The 17633-nt window shown below is 42.0% G+C and overlaps 2 protein-coding genes and 2 long non-coding RNA genes across 4 annotated transcripts; 1 reads left to right on the plus strand and 3 right to left on the minus strand.

Moving 5' to 3' along the window:
• The first annotated feature begins 458 nt into the window (after positions 1–458).
• Reck (reversion-inducing-cysteine-rich protein with kazal motifs) lies at positions 459–13099 on the plus strand. The gene is made up of 8 exons (XM_076384224.1): positions 459–711; positions 7112–7164; positions 9301–9384; positions 9621–9657; positions 9725–10072; positions 10146–10578; positions 10667–12041; positions 12129–13099. Exons 1-8 carry the CDS (start codon positions 639–641, stop codon positions 12519–12521), a joined length of 2796 nt encoding a protein of 931 aa, XP_076240339.1. The 5' UTR covers positions 459–638; the 3' UTR covers positions 12522–13099.
• LOC143182905 (uncharacterized) lies at positions 5525–7158 on the minus strand. The gene is made up of 2 exons (XR_013002536.1): positions 6918–7158; positions 5525–5631 (listed from the first exon to the last, which is right to left on the minus strand). It is a non-coding gene; the product is annotated as an uncharacterized LOC143182905 (long non-coding RNA).
• LOC143182904 (uncharacterized) lies at positions 8853–9727 on the minus strand. Its single transcript, XR_013002535.1, has 2 exons — positions 9539–9727; positions 8853–9425 (listed from the first exon to the last, which is right to left on the minus strand). It is a non-coding gene; the product is annotated as an uncharacterized LOC143182904 (long non-coding RNA).
• Positions 13065–17431, minus strand: Prp5 (pre-mRNA processing factor 5). Its single transcript, XM_076384223.1, has 7 exons — positions 16905–17431; positions 16559–16771; positions 16186–16333; positions 15788–16102; positions 15391–15718; positions 14186–15308; positions 13065–14119 (listed from the first exon to the last, which is right to left on the minus strand). Exons 1-7 carry the CDS (start codon positions 16922–16924, stop codon positions 13165–13167), a joined length of 3102 nt encoding a protein of 1033 aa, XP_076240338.1. The 5' UTR covers positions 16925–17431; the 3' UTR covers positions 13065–13164.
• Positions 17432–17633: the final 202 nt, after the last annotated feature.

Consider the following 17633-nt stretch of genomic DNA (forward strand, 5'->3'; position numbering starts at 1 on the left):
TACGAGAGAATCCCAGAATGAACCCCCAGTAACCGCAATTAAATTTAATTTTAGAGCACAACTTTACTCAGATTTGCATGCACGAAATTCCCCATGAAATATAGCAAGAACGGTGTCAGACGACGAAGAAGGGAGACTTAGGAGCTCCTCGTCTCGAAAGAGAGAAAAAAAACGAGAAAAGATGTAGCGCGAGGCGTGTGGGTATAGCTCAAAGATGTCACAATAGCAGTTGCACTGTGTGACAACGCGCTACGCGTCTTTTCCCTCCTCCCACACGCAATCTCCTGTTCTCCGTCTTCCTCAGCTTTCCTCGCACTCTCTCCCTCTCTTGCCGTTTCTCTCGTTCTCTCGATGCTCCGTCTCGTTCTTCCTCTCACCCACTCAGTCGAGTAAAAAGCTTACCGGAGACTCGAGGCCGCAAGTGCCACGAAAAGCTCAGTCGCTCGCGGGCCGCGCTCCACTGCACTTCGTTTATCGGGCGAGTCTTCTTCGCGCCGACATGCCAACTTTCTCGCATGTTTGTTACTCCTGAGGACGTTCGTAAATTTCGCGCGCGCCGTCACCCCGCGTTGGCATGCGTTCGCTCGATCAGTGATAACAACTCGTATCAGGATTAAGGCGCCTGGTGCTGCTCAACAATGATGCTCGTCGGCTTACTGACGGCGACGTTCGCGCTCGTCGTCGCCAATCCTTTCCTCGACGCCGCGCAAGGTAATTACATTTATAATTGTCACATGCTTAATCGATCATTTTTTCACGAGTTGTCTCCGCGTTGCGAGAGAAGATCAAAGAGAAGAAATCTGATAAGTCGAACACGTGGCGTTCAGCCGACAGTTTATCGCACGCCGGTGTGCGATTATTTTTAAAATAGCCGATGTCAACCGGTCGTTTCTCGCGGCCGTGCCAAAATACGAGCGTCGAGGATGGATTCATTGAACCCATCCCGTCGCGAGTCTTTGTCATCGTGGCGAGAAGATATCGACGACAACTCCTGACCACATGTGCGCACTGACTTCTCTACGACTTCCTCTTTCTCGCTTGCTCTACTGCCCTCCCTGCCTATCTCGCTCTTTGTATTAACTTTCATTGCTTTTGTCAGCGTTTACTTTTTTCTGACTCTTCCGCTGTTCGATTCACGCAGCAACCGTACTGCTCTTCCTTCTCGAATGTTATCATGCCACTCGAGATGCGTGACATGACCCTCGGAACGCTGAGTTTCCGCGCCAAGTATGCTCGAAAGTTCAGTTGGTACTTTCAGTCTCACGAGGTCCAGAAGATAAAAGCTTTCCTCTCTCTTTGAGATTTTTCATTATAATACTGAGGCGAGAAGAATAAACAATGGTCTCACGCTTTCCTTTATACATATATACATACTTATTTCCTTTTCCAGTTTAAAATTTCATTACCGGTCCCGGTCACACTTTCTGGATTCGTTTCGAAATTTGCACGGTACACGTGTGTGAGCGAGGTGTCGCTAACGGTCCTTCGCCTCTGCCGGGTCGGTTCGAACGCGTCCGCGGGGCTGTGCAATAAGAGGAAAGAGAACGACGAGCAAAGCCATTGGCAGCCGCATATTTTCGCATAAGTATATTCGCGCTCTCGCGCGAGAGAACCTCGAAGGTGATAACGTGTCGCGTTTCTCTCTGGTCCTCTCACCTCCATGCTTCACGGCTTCTCCTTCCCTGTTTTCTCTCGGATAGTATGTACTTATTGCCACTACTTAGTCGTCGACACGCGAACGAAACGATCTGCGTTAATTGATCGCTCGTAAAATCCCTCGTTGCTATTTTCTTTCGGTGCAAGCCTCGTGTTCTCTGATGTCTATCATTCACCACATTGCCCCTAGAACGACGAATGTTAACACTGTTTCGTTGCAGCAAAACCAGCTCCGATATTTATGCGGCACAATGCTAATGCGTTAGACAAGCAGGCTATCGGTTCTATGAACGATCGAAAGGCAACGATCCAACGCAACAGTGTTTGTCGTTTTAAACACGTGACTGCTGGGCTTGTCGCAGTTAAGCATGATAAGTCATAGAATATCTTCGTCAATGCTTTGGTTGTCGCAATGGGACGTCGACAAAATGTCACTGGGTTATAGTAATAATTTCGATGTCGATCAAAATAGGCTGTGAAATGATGCACTGAAGGTCAAAGGAGAAGGGAGACACAGACGTTGTGTCCTGTATTAGTGACTCTAACAACAGGCACGTTAATATGGGAAATCACACGAATCGTAGTAATGTTAACGTCTGTTTGACTACGTTAATCCTTTCTATGGCACGCGCGCCTGCACACGCGCCTGTACGCCCGCGCACACAATTTCGCGTGTCTTTCAAACTGGAAATTAGAACACGGTTTGCGCAAGCGATTTATGGCAACACTTCGGACAACATCGATCGAGATTGATCTTATTAATTAATCGCACGCGCAACGCAGGTCGTTGACCGCATAAAGAGGATTATTAATCGCCGACGTCCTTTTAACCTCCTTCGTGCAAAGCATTCTTCAAGAGTGAAATTCTCAGATATCGATTAAATCTGTCAATTTTTTATTACACTGATTTCTTAAGCAATCGAAGAAGTCGTTCCTGAGAACGATGTCGTAAAACGAATTTAATACACGTGTTCGAGTCAGTATTCGCAGTACACGGTCATTCCAACAACGATGACAACATAATTACAGAGATCGACAATTAAAGTCCCTGACAGTTTATTCTCGAGTCTTTTACGCGTAGAGCGGATTCTCTCGTTGCAAACTCGTTTCCCAGTAATGTGTGAGATCCTCGTCGCAGCGTTTATAGTTGGTAATAACAATTAATTGACATTGTGCGATACGAAGAACGGGAATGATTTCTTCCTTCCGTTTTCCCATACAGTGTCCACAGTTGAAGGAACTCGTGAGGGATCCTGTAAAGGATCCTTCCAGTTTGTCGCACTCGAAATTCCAAAAAAAAAAAAGATTTCTGAATATTCTACGGACTGGTCTTCGCAAAAGGCTCATAGAGAAAAAAAGAGGCTGAATAGGGAGAAAGGGATACATATCGAAAGGGTTAAAGGAGAAGACGACTTCCAATCGGCAGGGCTCTGACATGGTCCATCACGCGAGTGTAGATTCGCGCTCGGACTCCCGATACACGTTCAGGACGTGTCGAGAGACCGAAGAGATAAATAAACACATAAAACTCCGTGACAGCTTTGCGCCGAGTAAAAACACGTCGAGAGACACGTATCTCTCGATTCCCTCTCTCGTGTCTCTCCTCTCGTGTCCTCTCTCCTTCTTCCCTACACGAGTGCCTCCTTCTTCCGCAACGTGTATTCCGCGCGGTCCTCTCGGTCGTTCTTTTCGCGTGAAACGCGGCCCTGGTCCGCGTTGCAGCAGTCGCCTGTATGTTTGATGACTGTATTAATTAGGCGTAATACAGTATCCTTGCCGGCTTCCTTCCACCCTTTTCTCGCGCTGAGCGCTGTGTAATTACGTTCTCATCAAGATACACTAGTATTCATGTTTTTGCGGGATAATATAACCGGAAAAATTCTTGGACCGAAGTTAGCCAGCGTGCTGTGACGAGGCCCGGTGGTCTGCACGGTAAGTGTGACGTAACGAGGCATCAACCACGAGCATCCTTGTTAAAGAGAAAATGCTGAGGATGATGAAAAAGTATTAATTAGAGTTGAATAGATCGTAGGTAGTAATTAATCAATCGGTTTGTTGGTACCTTATGGGGTGTATCGTTGTCGTAATTGGACGCCAATATTTCAAGCGCAAAGTAACTACATAGATTCATCGTCTTCTGGATTTTTGTTACTTAAAATATCTACTGTATTGATCTAAAAACAAGATTAATTGACGTGTTCTTAAGTATAATTTTAAATAGAATTTTTCAATTTAAATTCAGCAACTATGTGTGTATATAGCATTTAGCTACGAATTTACCTGTATTTATAGTCTAATGATAGTATTTGGTATGATAGTTTTAGAAGCCCAAACAGCTCTACCCTCTATACTCCTCATTTTACTACATATAGGTGTATTGTTATATTTCCTCTTATAAAATATGTATCTATATTGTCAATTGATAATGCAAAATGCTAATTCTTCAAAGTTAAAGAGATCGCAAGGATTCGACCACCAAGTCGATGCATATGGTCCACACGCGAATTCGTGGAAAATTTTCTTCTGACTTTCCTGGTTATGTAGCATCTGGTGGAGGGATTATTATCGCAAGGCGTGGGAGAATCGTGCGAGGTTTTACGAGTGTAACGACGTGGATGTCACCATTCGCGCACGATATGCGCCAAGGGAAGGCGCAGCTGCGGGCGCAGTCACGGCCCTTTTATATGCAACTCTACTGCATGCTCACTCACCTACACACGCGACAATGTCGTGCGATATGTGTGGCCGTACGCAAAGAAAACGATGTTGACACATTCCTTTCAATCGCCAAGACAACTTGGTGCTCTGATCGTCAAGAACATTTGAAGTTTCGATATAGGAAGGAAAAAACAGTGTTATCACTGATTGCGAGATAAAGAATGCAAATCGTGTCGACAGAAACTCTAAGCTCTTTTCGATTTCTGATAGTTAATTGAATAGAAACTATCCAGGTTATCCAGAAATGCGCCTTTTGTCCAATGTCTGTGTCCAAACGATCGCTTTTAATATGGCGTTCAACGAAAGACGGAGGTAGCGGTTGTTCTGTTTTATTCGGATGGATAAAAGTAAAGGGACTTCGCAGCTTAAATCGGAGTAGAAGTCCAATGGCCGCAAACGACGTCGGCTATTTTTGTGTCGTCCACAAGAGAAGCTACAAACACAAACCCGTTACGTTTTAAAGGCGACGCACTTGCACGATTCAAAGACGAATTTCACAACTCAAAGGGCTCTCGACCGCAACCTCAAAGTCTACCAAACGAAACGCATGCATCGTTCAATTAGAGGAAAAATACTTGAAATAACATTCGTTTCTTCCTCTATTTCGAGATACTTATAGCCTTCCCGTGACCCGAGGTTTCACCAAATGGTATCCATTACTTCAAAACTACAAGATCGTTGCCAATCGAGCCAACTGTACAAACGTTTGCTCGGAAAAACCGGATGAATCTTTCTTGTTTTGAAAGCGGTGGTCCCATTTTATCATCGCGACACCAACGAGCTGTTATTACGAAGGGGAAATAAAGGCGAAGCTCGCAATGATAAACTAAAATGATCAGTCGGTCTGGCCACGATGAAAGTATATGATATACGAAGCGAGTCACGCACAGAAACATAGTCAGCCGCAATTTGTGTCTGACTGGTATCTATTAACTTAATTGTAACACGCATCGAACCCCCTTGTCTTCGAGGTCTCCTTCTCTTTTTCTCTCTCTTCTTTCCTCCGCCCTCTCTATCCATTGCTCGTATGCATCGTTTATATTGTGCCAGGCATTCACAATTTCGGTCCTCGTACAGAAGCCAGTTTGACTGGACCCGCATAATATGTCCGTGAAGTCGTAAAAGATCACTTACGCGAGCCTATCGGAACGAAAATGTGAGGCGAACGTGTGTTTAAGTTCCCACCGTGCGATCATTTCGTAAAAATAGTTTCCGTGACATAGAAAGGATTACTTCATTATTCAGGGCGTCTGCCATCTGTAAAACATGAGAAACAACAACAACAATAAAACGAGTAAAAATTCCATATAATAATTTTGGTGTTATTTGCAAGAGTGCAAAAACCTGGTGAGAGAAAATAACATTTCAAGAATTGACAATAGTATTACTTAAATGTTAGTGAACTGTACTTTCTAAAATTTTTGTTAATAAAAAATACACATTCTAATTTTTAATTTCAGTTCTAAACAATATATAACAACATTATCTTTAACAATGAAGTACGAACCAAAATTAAAACTACATAAATCTTTTATATATCTCAGGTTCTGTTTACGTGCAATCATTTTTACTTTCAATGTTAAAAGAAGACTTGCAAAATTTTACACACTTTTGTTATTTAGAACGATTCTGAAAAATTAGAATATTGCCAATATTGTAAATGATTCGAACAGATCGCTTAGTATTTTGTATTTCGATTCTGTTTTGCTTTCAGAAATCCCTTTTACACTAAAAACAGTACACACTGTGTAACTCTTTCACATTATACATCATATAGAATATAAAAATGTTGTATTTATTATCAGCCTATCAAATAAAATATATGCAACATAAAACTAATTAACAGAACACTGTATAAATTTGTACAACTTATTTCCCAATTCCTAGAATGCCCAATGCAAAAATGCATTCATGAATCATGATTACTATCCTTTACTTTGATTTCATCACTTGAATATCTTAACGCCGGAAAAAGGGAGAACTACTACTCATGTATAATACTTTCTCTATTTAAGATTATCATCAACTTCATCGACAATTCTCCTGTACTTGAGTTTATCAACCTTAATACATATTCACGTTCATTACCATGATTTTCTGTGTTGACACTTGCAAGAGCAACTTTAGATTTTGTGATCCCGTCAAGAAAATATATGACTATATGCAAATGGCATTACTGATGGATTAGATATTTTCTCGGAGTCTAACAGCAATGGTAGGCAATCCCCGCTAGAAGTCATTAACTTTAAGTAATCTTTTACATATTTATGATTTTTTTTGCCTCGATATATTGATAACCATTACAATTTCAATGTAATTCTGTAATGTGATATGGGACCACAGGCTGCTAGTATTAAATAAATCAATAAATAAATGAATGAAAGAATAATACCTGAGATGCAACATCATCTGTAACGAGCTATCTGTATTAGAACTTCTGAATTTGTCTTATTTTTTCCGTTTCATTTTACCTATATGATAAAAAAAAAATAGACCGGAAAAATGAAGGCAAAAGATCGCCTAAGGATTGATGTGTCACGTACCCTCATCGGCATACAAGTGAGTCCTTTCTCTTTCAAACTGACGTAACGCAGGACACGCGTCTGTTTCATGTCTAAGGAAAAGCGGAGAAAGGATCCTCTCTCGCAACGTGCGTCCTGTCTATGGATTCTTCTTGTTACCATATGTTTTTGCGTACACCGAAAGACCCAAAGTGTCTATGTTTTATTTGTTCCAGAAATGTCCTGCTGTGCCCTGGCTGCCGGATCTTGTCGCAGCGTCTGCTCAAAGGTATGTCCTGTACAAAACCTTACGTTACGCGATTAGGACAACACGTGGTTCGACATTTCTTCAGTATTACTATTCTAAGAAACGACGTTGTAAAAATATTCACCCTAGATTATAAATTTTAACTGAAAATGAAAACAAGTTATAAATCGTATAATAGTACCGATGTCTTTAGTAATAGCTCTCAAAATTAATTTAGAAAATTTGTAAAAATCGCTACACAAGGGTATTCTATTTCAATAACGAGCAGATATATGACTAGCAGCAGCATTCTGTAGGAGTGGTGCCACCATGGTTGTTCGTAAAATTGGCCGTTCTATCGTGTCTATTAATTATACGCGTGAAGATCTCCGTGGGAATGTCAAAAAGACAATTTCGAGCGGTATAATTTCGCTGGTGGACGTGATATCGCGCAGCTGATAAATATCGGGTGGCTCGACCCCGAGACGATAAAAGGTACAAAATATGCCGTGTCCACGGATATATTAGGATCTCTCGGAAATAAAAAGGAAACCACGAGGAGGACGGAACGAGGGGAAAAGGTGAAAGGAGAAAGAGGAAGCGACTGTGGTTTTTCGACAGGCACCAGAGGCCCCTGGAGCGACGTGGAGTGCGCGACGTGGTTGTAGCTTCTTTAAAAGTGGCTGTAGGGCCCCTTCGAAGATAATATCGGAGACACTGCGGCCCGCTGAGAGATTTACGCGGGACCCCCCCTGGGGGCCCCGGATACGCTCATTCATACGCAAATATTACGAATTGACGCACTCCACTTCGAGAAACGGACACGCGGTATCAGTGATATCGTGTTTCTTTGCAATTTGTAGCTGCGAACGCGAACCACCACTAGACAATTTTTACTTTTTATCTAGAAACGTAGATCGCGTCTCGTTTTCTACGAAGTTTTGTTCGAAGAATCGAACAGGGTGATCTGTTTAATTTACAAATATTCCAATTGATTGACTTTACAGTTAATTTTTACTTGATATTGTTTATGTGACTAATGATGAACCGACAATTGAGTGATAAATTGTTGTAAAATACCATACAATATTGCATCTTGCTGGACCACCCGTATAGGCATTTCTACGCATAAAGAACCTTTTCGATGGCAAACGAAAGGGAACCGCATACGAATGTTCTTTGCCCAATATTTCATTCGTCTCAAAGCGACGGTGTCAAGCAAAATGTGTTGCAACAACTCCGAGGTGTAGAAACAGTTCGAGGAGGGACCGTGTGGTTGTCTCGACTACCGATGAGCCGGTGCTCTTTCGTGAATTCGAAAGCAAACTCGCCGGAAATGCCGTAGGTGACCCCAAGTTTAGTACGAAGTCGTAGATCGGCGTTTATTTTCTGTTTTCAAATGTATTTTTAGTTTCCCGCCTTTGGTTAAATTAAGTAGCTGTTAAAATAAGAACTCTTAGCATTTATCGCGGAAAATATTCGCGAGAAAAGTGCACCCCTTTCAAAATGGCGACGGGGCTTGGCCGTGCATACCTCCCAGAATATACCACGACAGAAATACGTTGCACCCCTCCTCGGCCCACTATCGTTTACGTCCTTAAACGATTCAACTGGAAAGTTCTATTTAAAACTAATAATTGATTTTTTATATTTCTTCATTTATTCGCGAAAAATATAAGTAGTAAAAAATATATAAAAATATATAAAAATTGACTTCTTTTAAATTGGGCATGATGTCTGAGTCAAACTAAACTGAAAAATTAACAGGACCCACCACAACGTTTGTGGATAAGGGGTCATAACTTGCGGTCGTGACAGGAGTACGAAACAGGACCTGTGCGTCCTCGCGGTCGACGCTGATTGAATGGAAAATGAATCCCTAAATGGCTAGCCAGTCGATATCCGTGCGGTCTATTGTAATTCAGTGACGAACAACAGGAAACCGTGGCAACCGAGGTGTGCTCGTATCCTTGATTCTCAATAACTTCTAACGTGTTACACCTAGCATTCGAAATTGTGGATGTTCTCATCGTAGGACGCAGCTGCGAGACATTTTCCCGCGTTGCTGCGTTTTCCACGGATCATCGCTCTTCTTTTCGCGTCACGCGACTATTTCTTTCATAGATCGACGTTTGAACAAAATGAAATGGAAAAAAAATTATGTCTCTGCGCTTTCAGATCTCTTTGGTTTCACTGGGAGCCGAAGCAGAAGCAAGGGAGAACGCGACACGACGCCTGCTAGAGTTCTGTTCCCCCGAGCTGGTAAGCCGTCTTTAATCGATCTTTTAAGCCATATTTCAAGCCTGAAAGATGATAGAGATCCGCCAATGGTGTAGCTTAAAGCGGTTCAAAAAAAAAGGGACATAGGGCGGCAGAGTTGAATGGGTTCGCGTTACAAGAGTCTCTTGTGCGATACCTTATTCTTACGTTTTCACCTCATCTTTCGCTTTCTCATCTGGATACTCTTTGCCTTCAATTTGCTTCTGTTTTTTTTTCAGATGGATTTCTGGGGCTGTGTCAATTCGACTTTAAACGGTGAGACTAAATAATCGTTAAATTTTTTTTAAATTGAAGTCTTCAATTGTTATTTTCGTACTTGTAGACGTCAAAAGGCATGGGAACTGGACAGGAAGAGGTTGCTGTCATCTGGCCCTGAACCCAATATGTCGATCTACGTGCGCCATATCCGGATCTAGAAAACATTTGAACGAGTCTTGTCGACCAAGTGACGAGCCTGAGTTCTTCTCGTGTTTGGAAAGGCGAGAAGAGGCAGAGCATTGCTGCAGTAACGTTTCCAACGACACCTGTAAATCCATATGTAGAGAATTATTCTATAAGCCTGGACGAGTCTCAACTTTGAAATTGTACAGTAGCAAGGGTTGCTTTCATCAAATTCCGAAGTGCTTGAAAAGCGTCGCCGAGGTGAAACATGCCGAAAATCCTAAACAACGTAAGCAGAAGTTAGAGAACATAGCCTTTTTTATTATTTCAAATAATTCTCTGCAATTCTTGTTTGACTACAGATCTACATTGCTGCAATCAGGCTACAAGTCCAGCTTGTTTGGATACTTGTAAGAAAATTCTTCATACAGCAACAACGGATCAAGAGATTATGGATGCTTTAACGGAAAAGTGTAAGCCAGTGATGTTCCAGTCACCGTTCTGGAGCTGCTTACTAAAATCAGGATCCTCGAAACCAGCACGGCTACCATTGGACGCGGGCAAGCTATCCTGTTGCACGAAGGCAAGCAAACCCTCGTGTCAGGACTTATGTTGGAGAGCATTTCAGGCTGATTGGGAGTCTGCGTGGCTTCGGTTAGACGCGGAATGCCTGTCCTCGAGTTTAGAAGGAGAACTGAGGCGGTGTCTAGAAGACGCCGATGAACCCTGCGAGATGGGTTGTTCTGGACTATCCTACTGCGCCCGATTCAATGACAGATCGACGACGCTGTTTAGGTAAAGGCTGAAAGTCATTTGGATCCGTTCCAAATCTGGTTCCACGCGTTTGTCATGCCTCTATTCTTACACTCTATTTCCTCTGCAGGACTTGCTCCGCCGCGGCCGACGAGGCAGCAAAATGGGAAGCAGATCACTGGTCCAGAGGTGGAATCGTTCGAGGTCTTGGCGTACCTGTTCGCGCTGCTGCCTCTTGTCCGCCTGAAACTTTGCGAGCAGCTGCGTGTCTACTACAACTGAGACCTTGTGAAATTAGAACTCACGAGACGAGGCTTTGCAGAGAAGACTGTTTAGAGTTAATGACCAGTTGCGTGGACTGGTCCGCCATCACGGGGGCCTATACAGCTCCCACCCTGTGCGCGAAGCTCTCCCCCGCTTCATCAGATGATCCCTGCGTATCCTTAAGACCCTTCCTGGAAGACCCACAGGATAACGAGTCGGTTGTGCGTCTCGAGGAGGATATCGTGACACCCTGCAAGAGCAATCCCTGCGCTCAAGGCGAGATTTGCGAAGTTCTTCATTATGGACGCCAATTGTACCGTTGCGTACCAGGTTGTCTTCTAGGAGAAATGTCGAAGCAGATGATACCGACAGGGTCCTGGGTGCAGATTCCACGATACGATCAGCAAGGCTGTCTTAAGATTTGCCAGTGTACACTGCATGGGCTGGAGAAGTGCAGGACGCTTAACTGCTTCAAGTTCAACTCCTGTTGGGTGCACAATCGCTTCATCGCTCATAAAGCTAGCTTCTACCTAGAATGCAACCCCTGTCATTGTTTTGAAGGAGAATTTACGTGTTCCAAGAGAAGTTGCGGTGAAGTACGGGTTCCTTCATTGCCCTGCGACTGTCCACCCCATTACGTACCGGTCTGCGGAAGACTAGGCTTTACTTTCGCTTCCGGATGCTTGGCCAAGTGCGCCGAGTTATCTACGAACGAAGTAGAATTCGGTAGTTGCTCCTCTCGAGACCCTTGTACGCCGAATCCTTGCGACAGTACAGAAAAGTGTATCCGAAGGACCAGGATCTGCTTGTCTAAGCTTCACAAGCCCTGTCGCCAGTATGAATGTGTTCCTATTGACTGTGATCCTCGGGACGAATCTAGCGGGCCAGTTTGCGATAAAGAAAATCGTCAGCATCGTTCTGTGTGCAATATGATTCGTGCTGGAGCTACACTGGGATATAGAGGACGTTGTTTAGAAGGATGCAGCTTGCGGGGTCCCGTGTGCGGCGTGAACGGTGAGGTATATGCAAACGAATGTGCTGCTTGGGCAGAGAGAACGGTGGTAGATTACTTTGGTCCCTGCGTTACCGTCGGATTAATCGGCGATGAAGCCAAGCCTCGTTGTAGTGATTTTGTTCAATGTCCTCGGTTGATCGCACCATATTGCGTTGGAGTCACTCCACCTGGTGCCTGTTGTCCAGTATGCGGTGGTGCAGCGAAACTCTTCTACTCCAAAAAACAGGTATACAATATTTTTTCCTAATTAAAAGCTATTTCGTACATACATATGTACCTTTCAATTTTACACATGTTTTACTTTGTTTTATAGTTGGACAGGATATACTATATGATGGATGAGGAGGCAGACAAGGATTCCGTCACGTTAGAAGCTCTGTTAAACGCCCTAGCAAGACAGATTCAAGTAGCACACTGTGTACTGCGAGGAATGATGACACCAGACCGTGATATATTCATTATCGTTCAATCTTCTTCAAAGAGGCCTTCGATTTTGCAGCTGAGAGCCTGTGTGGCGGAAACTGAGAAATTAGTTACCAGAATTGTAGAGAGAAGCCCTAGAGTCGTAGCCGAAGTGCCTTTAGGCGCACTCACGAGAGCAGAAATAGCTCATAGTTATGTATCCAGTGCCATCGCGATCAGAGAATGTCTCGTGTGCATCTTCCTTGGAATTTTCGTCCATACTCTTCTTTCGCGAGAACTATAATGGAGGGAAAGGTGAATTAGAGGTACTGCTAGTTGCGGTAAAAGCGTGGCTCAAATTGATAATGCTACTATAACGAAAGAGAAGCAATCTCCTTGATCTATGCATTTGCAAAGGTGCTGAGCATTTGTATTACCTAACGGCGCACTGCCACTCCCGGCCGTGCCGATTTCATGACTGTGATTCTTCTAGTGCCCACGTAAAATAGACGGAAGAGTAGAATGTATTTTCGTCTATCTTTTAATATTGCCAAAGAAAAGGGAGTTCGTGGAGCGTGTACAAAGATATATAATTACCCGAAAATGATTGGTCAAGGGTGATTATACGCACTGTAAATAAAAAATATCCTAACCTAAGTTACCAAACGACGTATCCGCTGATTCTCCCGCTGTATACTCCGCGAATAGAATAGTCGATAGAAACTATTCTGTCAAGCGTTACAAATTATATCGATAAATTTGAAGCGCTTGCAGAATACTTACTGATAGAAATATGTTAAGCGTACTTCGTTATTATACCGTTAAATACAAAGTGTTTGTATAGTCATTTGTAAGTTTAATAAATTTCTAATTTTACTCATACGCATTTCAGTGATATATCCACATACTGTAGTGCGTAAGTTTGCATGTACAACAGAAATCGTTTTTTACAAAACTTTATATCGACCACGAGAGGCAGTATGCGCCCCTGACGCTTGCAACTTGATCAATTCCTCCTTTATCAGCCGTGACACCTCTGCTTTGGCTTTGCTAACTGCTAATTCACTAGTAGATTCGATTGCCAGATATAACTTCCTCTCTCCCTCTGGTGGAGCCTTGCCAGGTGCGATATAAGTACCCCTAACGGTAAGACCAGCTTCGGAATACTCTGATATCTGTGCGAGAGCTTCTTTACTCGTGACTCGCCACCTAGCCTGCTGCGGGAAGTCGTTGATCTCCAATTCCTCTTCATACTTGCGGAACGTTTGTTCGCCAGCTTCTGCGTCACTTTCCACAAGATCTTCTTCCCGAGGTTGATAGTTCAATTTAGTATTTAATTTCGCAGCTAATTGTTCAGCAACTGTCTTCGCTGTGATGAGATTAGTAGGTCCAGCTCCCTTGAGGATTGCTTCAGCAGCCTGTTGTGTGGCACCCTTTGCTTCAGCGCCCAAGTTTTTAGCTATATTAATCTTAGATGCAAGTCGCCTGGCTAGTTCCAATTTATCAGTCGCACTAGGTACAGGTTGACCAGGAACAGCGATATTGGTTGCAGAAGGTCTGGCGATTTCGCGAACAGTTCTCTTCGGCGCTAACATGCTTTCTATTTGCTGATCAATGTCGTTTTCTATATCTTCGTCGTCAGAATCTTGCAATCCCAGAGCTGCTTTTTGGAATTTCTTTTTTTCATTCGCTAAGGCTGCCTCCGATTCATCGAACTTAAATCCTTTACCACTGAAACCACCTCCGGTATGCACTTTCTTACCATCTGCCGCCTGCCTAGCTTTATACCCTTCCCATAGCTGGCGCAGTGGCTCGGGAACAGGAACTCCTGCTAACTCGTGAGCTCGAAGAATATCACCAGCATATCGTTCCTGTTCCGATGTGATGAACGTATATGCGTACCTATAAAAGAGAAAATAATTTCTTATCTTTGCGAGTTTAACATTTCTCAACTAGCTAGGAACTTACCCTTTGTTTCCGGCTCTTCCAGTTCTTCCACATCTGTGCACGTAATCTTCGTAATGATTTGGACAATCATAGTTCACTACTAACACAAGATGCTTGACGTCCAAGCCTCTAGCAGCAACGGATGTGGCAACCAACAATTTCGTTCGACCAGCTTTGAAATCCAATATCGTCGAATCCCTATCGCACTGATCAATACCGCCGTGAAGAGACATGCACGAGTAGGAAGCTTTCATCAGATCCTTCAAGAGAGTGTCAGCGTTTTCCTGCTTGTCGACAAATATTATAGTAGAACCTTTGTCTTGATAATGACCAAGAATTTCAAGCAGTTTGTAAAACTTCTGATCTTCCTCAAGAACTACTACGTGCTGTTCTACGTCTTTACAGACGATAGATCGTCCTCCAACTTGAACTTCTACAGGTCTAGTCAAGATTCTCCTAGCTAATGCTTCCATTTGTCGAGGAAATGTTGCGCTAAAAAGCACAGTTTGTCGATCAGGTCGAACGTTTTCCATAATACGCATAACTTGAGGCTCAAAACCCATGTCAAACATTCTATCAGCTTCATCCAGTACTACATAAGTTACTCTACGTAGATTTGTCACTCTTCCACTGTTGGCAGCAAGCATATCGATCATTCTTCCTGGCGTGCAAACAATTATTTCGGCACCTCGCTTCAATTCCGCTATTTGTTCGGAAATACCGGTCCCACCATACACACAGACGTGCGATAAACCTAACGACTTTGTGAACTTCTTTGAATCTCTTCCAATTTGCATACATAATTCTCTAGTTGGCGTCATAATTAGTGCGATTGGACCGTCACCATCTGCCAGAGGAGGTTGGTCAAGAATATGCCTAAACATTGGTAACAGAAACGCTAACGTTTTCCCACTTCCTGTCTTCGCTATGCCTATCAGATCTCGGCCAGACATAATCGCTGGAATGGCTTGACACTGAATAGGAGTGGGTTTTTCGTAACCAAGTTTCTTTAAAACTTCCAATTCTTTTTTCGTCACACCACATTGTGCCCAAGACTTGATCGGTTTAGGACAGCCTTTTCCTTTCACACGAATACCTTCCAATTCCTCTTTATATGCTTCTACTTCTTCCGGTGTCATCCTCGCTATAAATACAATAGATTGTCAGTAATATAAAATACAGTAATATTGCATACCAATATAGTAAGAATTCGGTACATAACTTACCGATTTCAGGTACTTCAACGTAAAATGATTTCCTAAATGCTTGATATTCAGTGGTCGCATGATCGACTTTGGCTAACTCTCGCTTTTGTTTGTTCGCAATTCCAGCAGCCGTCTCGTGTAGATTTTCTCCTTCCTCTTCACTAGAATATTCTAAACCATCTTGATTCTGTTCGATTAATTCTCCTTTCTGTTTTTGTACTTTCTTTTTGGCTACACCGGTAACGATGACGACGCCTCCACTTTGGGTACCACTGGTACTGGTACCATTGTTTGCATTCTTTGCACCTTTACTATCGAGTTTGTTCACCTTCCGAACTTCTTCCTGAACCTATTTTAACAATTCTCTTAGTTATGTATAATAATACATTAATTACTACAAAAGTAGATATGTACATACCTCTGCCATGAAGGCATCCAGAGGATCAACTTCCTCTTCTTCGCCTTTAGATTCTTCCTTAGTTTCCTCGACTTCGTCTTTTATATCTCCTTCTTCTTTAACCTCCTTGTTGCTATTCTGAACAACAGGAGTTTCTTCATCACTGTCATCTTCGAGGGACCACTTTTTCATAGGCAGCTGAAGATTTGCTAAAATGGATGCCTTACCGTCTTTCTTAGTTGCTTCCAGTTCTTTCTTTTTCCTTTCTGCACGCCACCTTTCTATTCTTTCTCTTCTTTTCTGCATTTCCAATTCTAATCTTTTCTGTTCCTCCTCCTAACATATGAAAAAGAATTTATAATTACCAAAATAGACAATTATGAAATACATACAAAAAATCTTCTTATTAAGAATGTTACCTTGTCCAATTTAGTATGATCAAATGGCAATTCATCGCTATCACCTTTTTCTTTCTCCTTGCGTTCTCTTGACCGTGATCTGTTTGACCGATCTTTCCCTGAACGTGAAGACTTTGAGCCTGTAAGACGCTTTTCTTTACTGTCTCCACTAGTATACCGAAAACAATCAATGTTCATTTGTTATTTCATATTGTATGTATACATCTCAATAAAGATTTAAAAGCAAAGCAGATATCTATTATATTTGCTTCTGTAAGCTGGAAATACTTTTATCTTTATCAAAATTATTGTATCTAGAAAACTGGTTATAATCCATCTCCTTAAATGTGCACAAAGCTAAAAAACTATAACAAATATCTTAAACGTAATATACCCTTTTCTATCACGATCTCTGTCTCTTTCAGAGCGATCCCTTCTGTCACTTCTTTCCCTATCTCTGTCTCTAGATCGACTTCTTCTTTCTCTGTGTCGTCCTTTATCTCTTTCCCTATCCCTATCTCTACTCCTAGACCGTCTACGCTTTTTTTCTGGAGTGGCAGATCGAGATCTAGATCTCGACCGTGATCGTCTCCTATGATGTCTATCCCTACAACACAATTAAATAATATAAATGCACATTAATACAATATTATAAACAACATAGCACAATAATGATAATACGACAGCAAATGAAATAATGTTAACCTAAAAAATCTGTTCGACAAAGCGATTATACTTACTTATCACTACTTCGAACCATGATTAGAAATACTGGCTAATCACAAATTAATATTGTAAACTCCAGTGTTCCTAGTAAGAATACATTTATCGAGCGTTTTTATACAATTTTACTACAAATTACACGGCACAACCACCTTCGTTTACAAACGTAAAGCCAATTTACTTAAATTTACTATCGTCTTGCTAGATGTGCTGCCATCTAATATATCACGAACTATAGAATAGACAATTATAGTCATATTACATTGTTACTAATTTCATGTATCGTTTTATGCAAATTGTTAGATATGAATATTAAAATGTTAAATATTTCACGACTATTGTAAAAGAAATTTACATAATTTTAAGGACTTAGAGTAGTCATGTAACTTTTCGAGATTACCAGGTCGGTATTTGTTATTACAGTTTTCGTGTTACAACACAGACGAGGAGACGAGTACCTGGATGCTATTTTACACTAAATTGATAAAGCTGGAAGTGACACAAAAATGATAAAACTAATGGAGAAATTAGTTCGTAAAAGTTACCACTAGATGGTGTAACGTTCTGCGTAAGCGAAATTTCAAAGTGCGCTTAGAATAGTAATAAGTAAAAATTGTTTATAAATATTATTGCACAGTTGCAGCACTTTCTTAAACATTGTCTATAAATATCGTTGCACAGTTGCAATATTTTTAAGGAAATCATAAAAGTTTAACAAGTGAAAGAAAATGTAAAAATAAATAAAA

The sequence above is a fragment of the Calliopsis andreniformis genome, chromosome 9, assembly GCF_051401765.1.
Source record: "Calliopsis andreniformis isolate RMS-2024a chromosome 9, iyCalAndr_principal, whole genome shotgun sequence".
Taxonomy (NCBI): Eukaryota; Metazoa; Arthropoda; class Insecta; order Hymenoptera; family Andrenidae; genus Calliopsis; species Calliopsis andreniformis.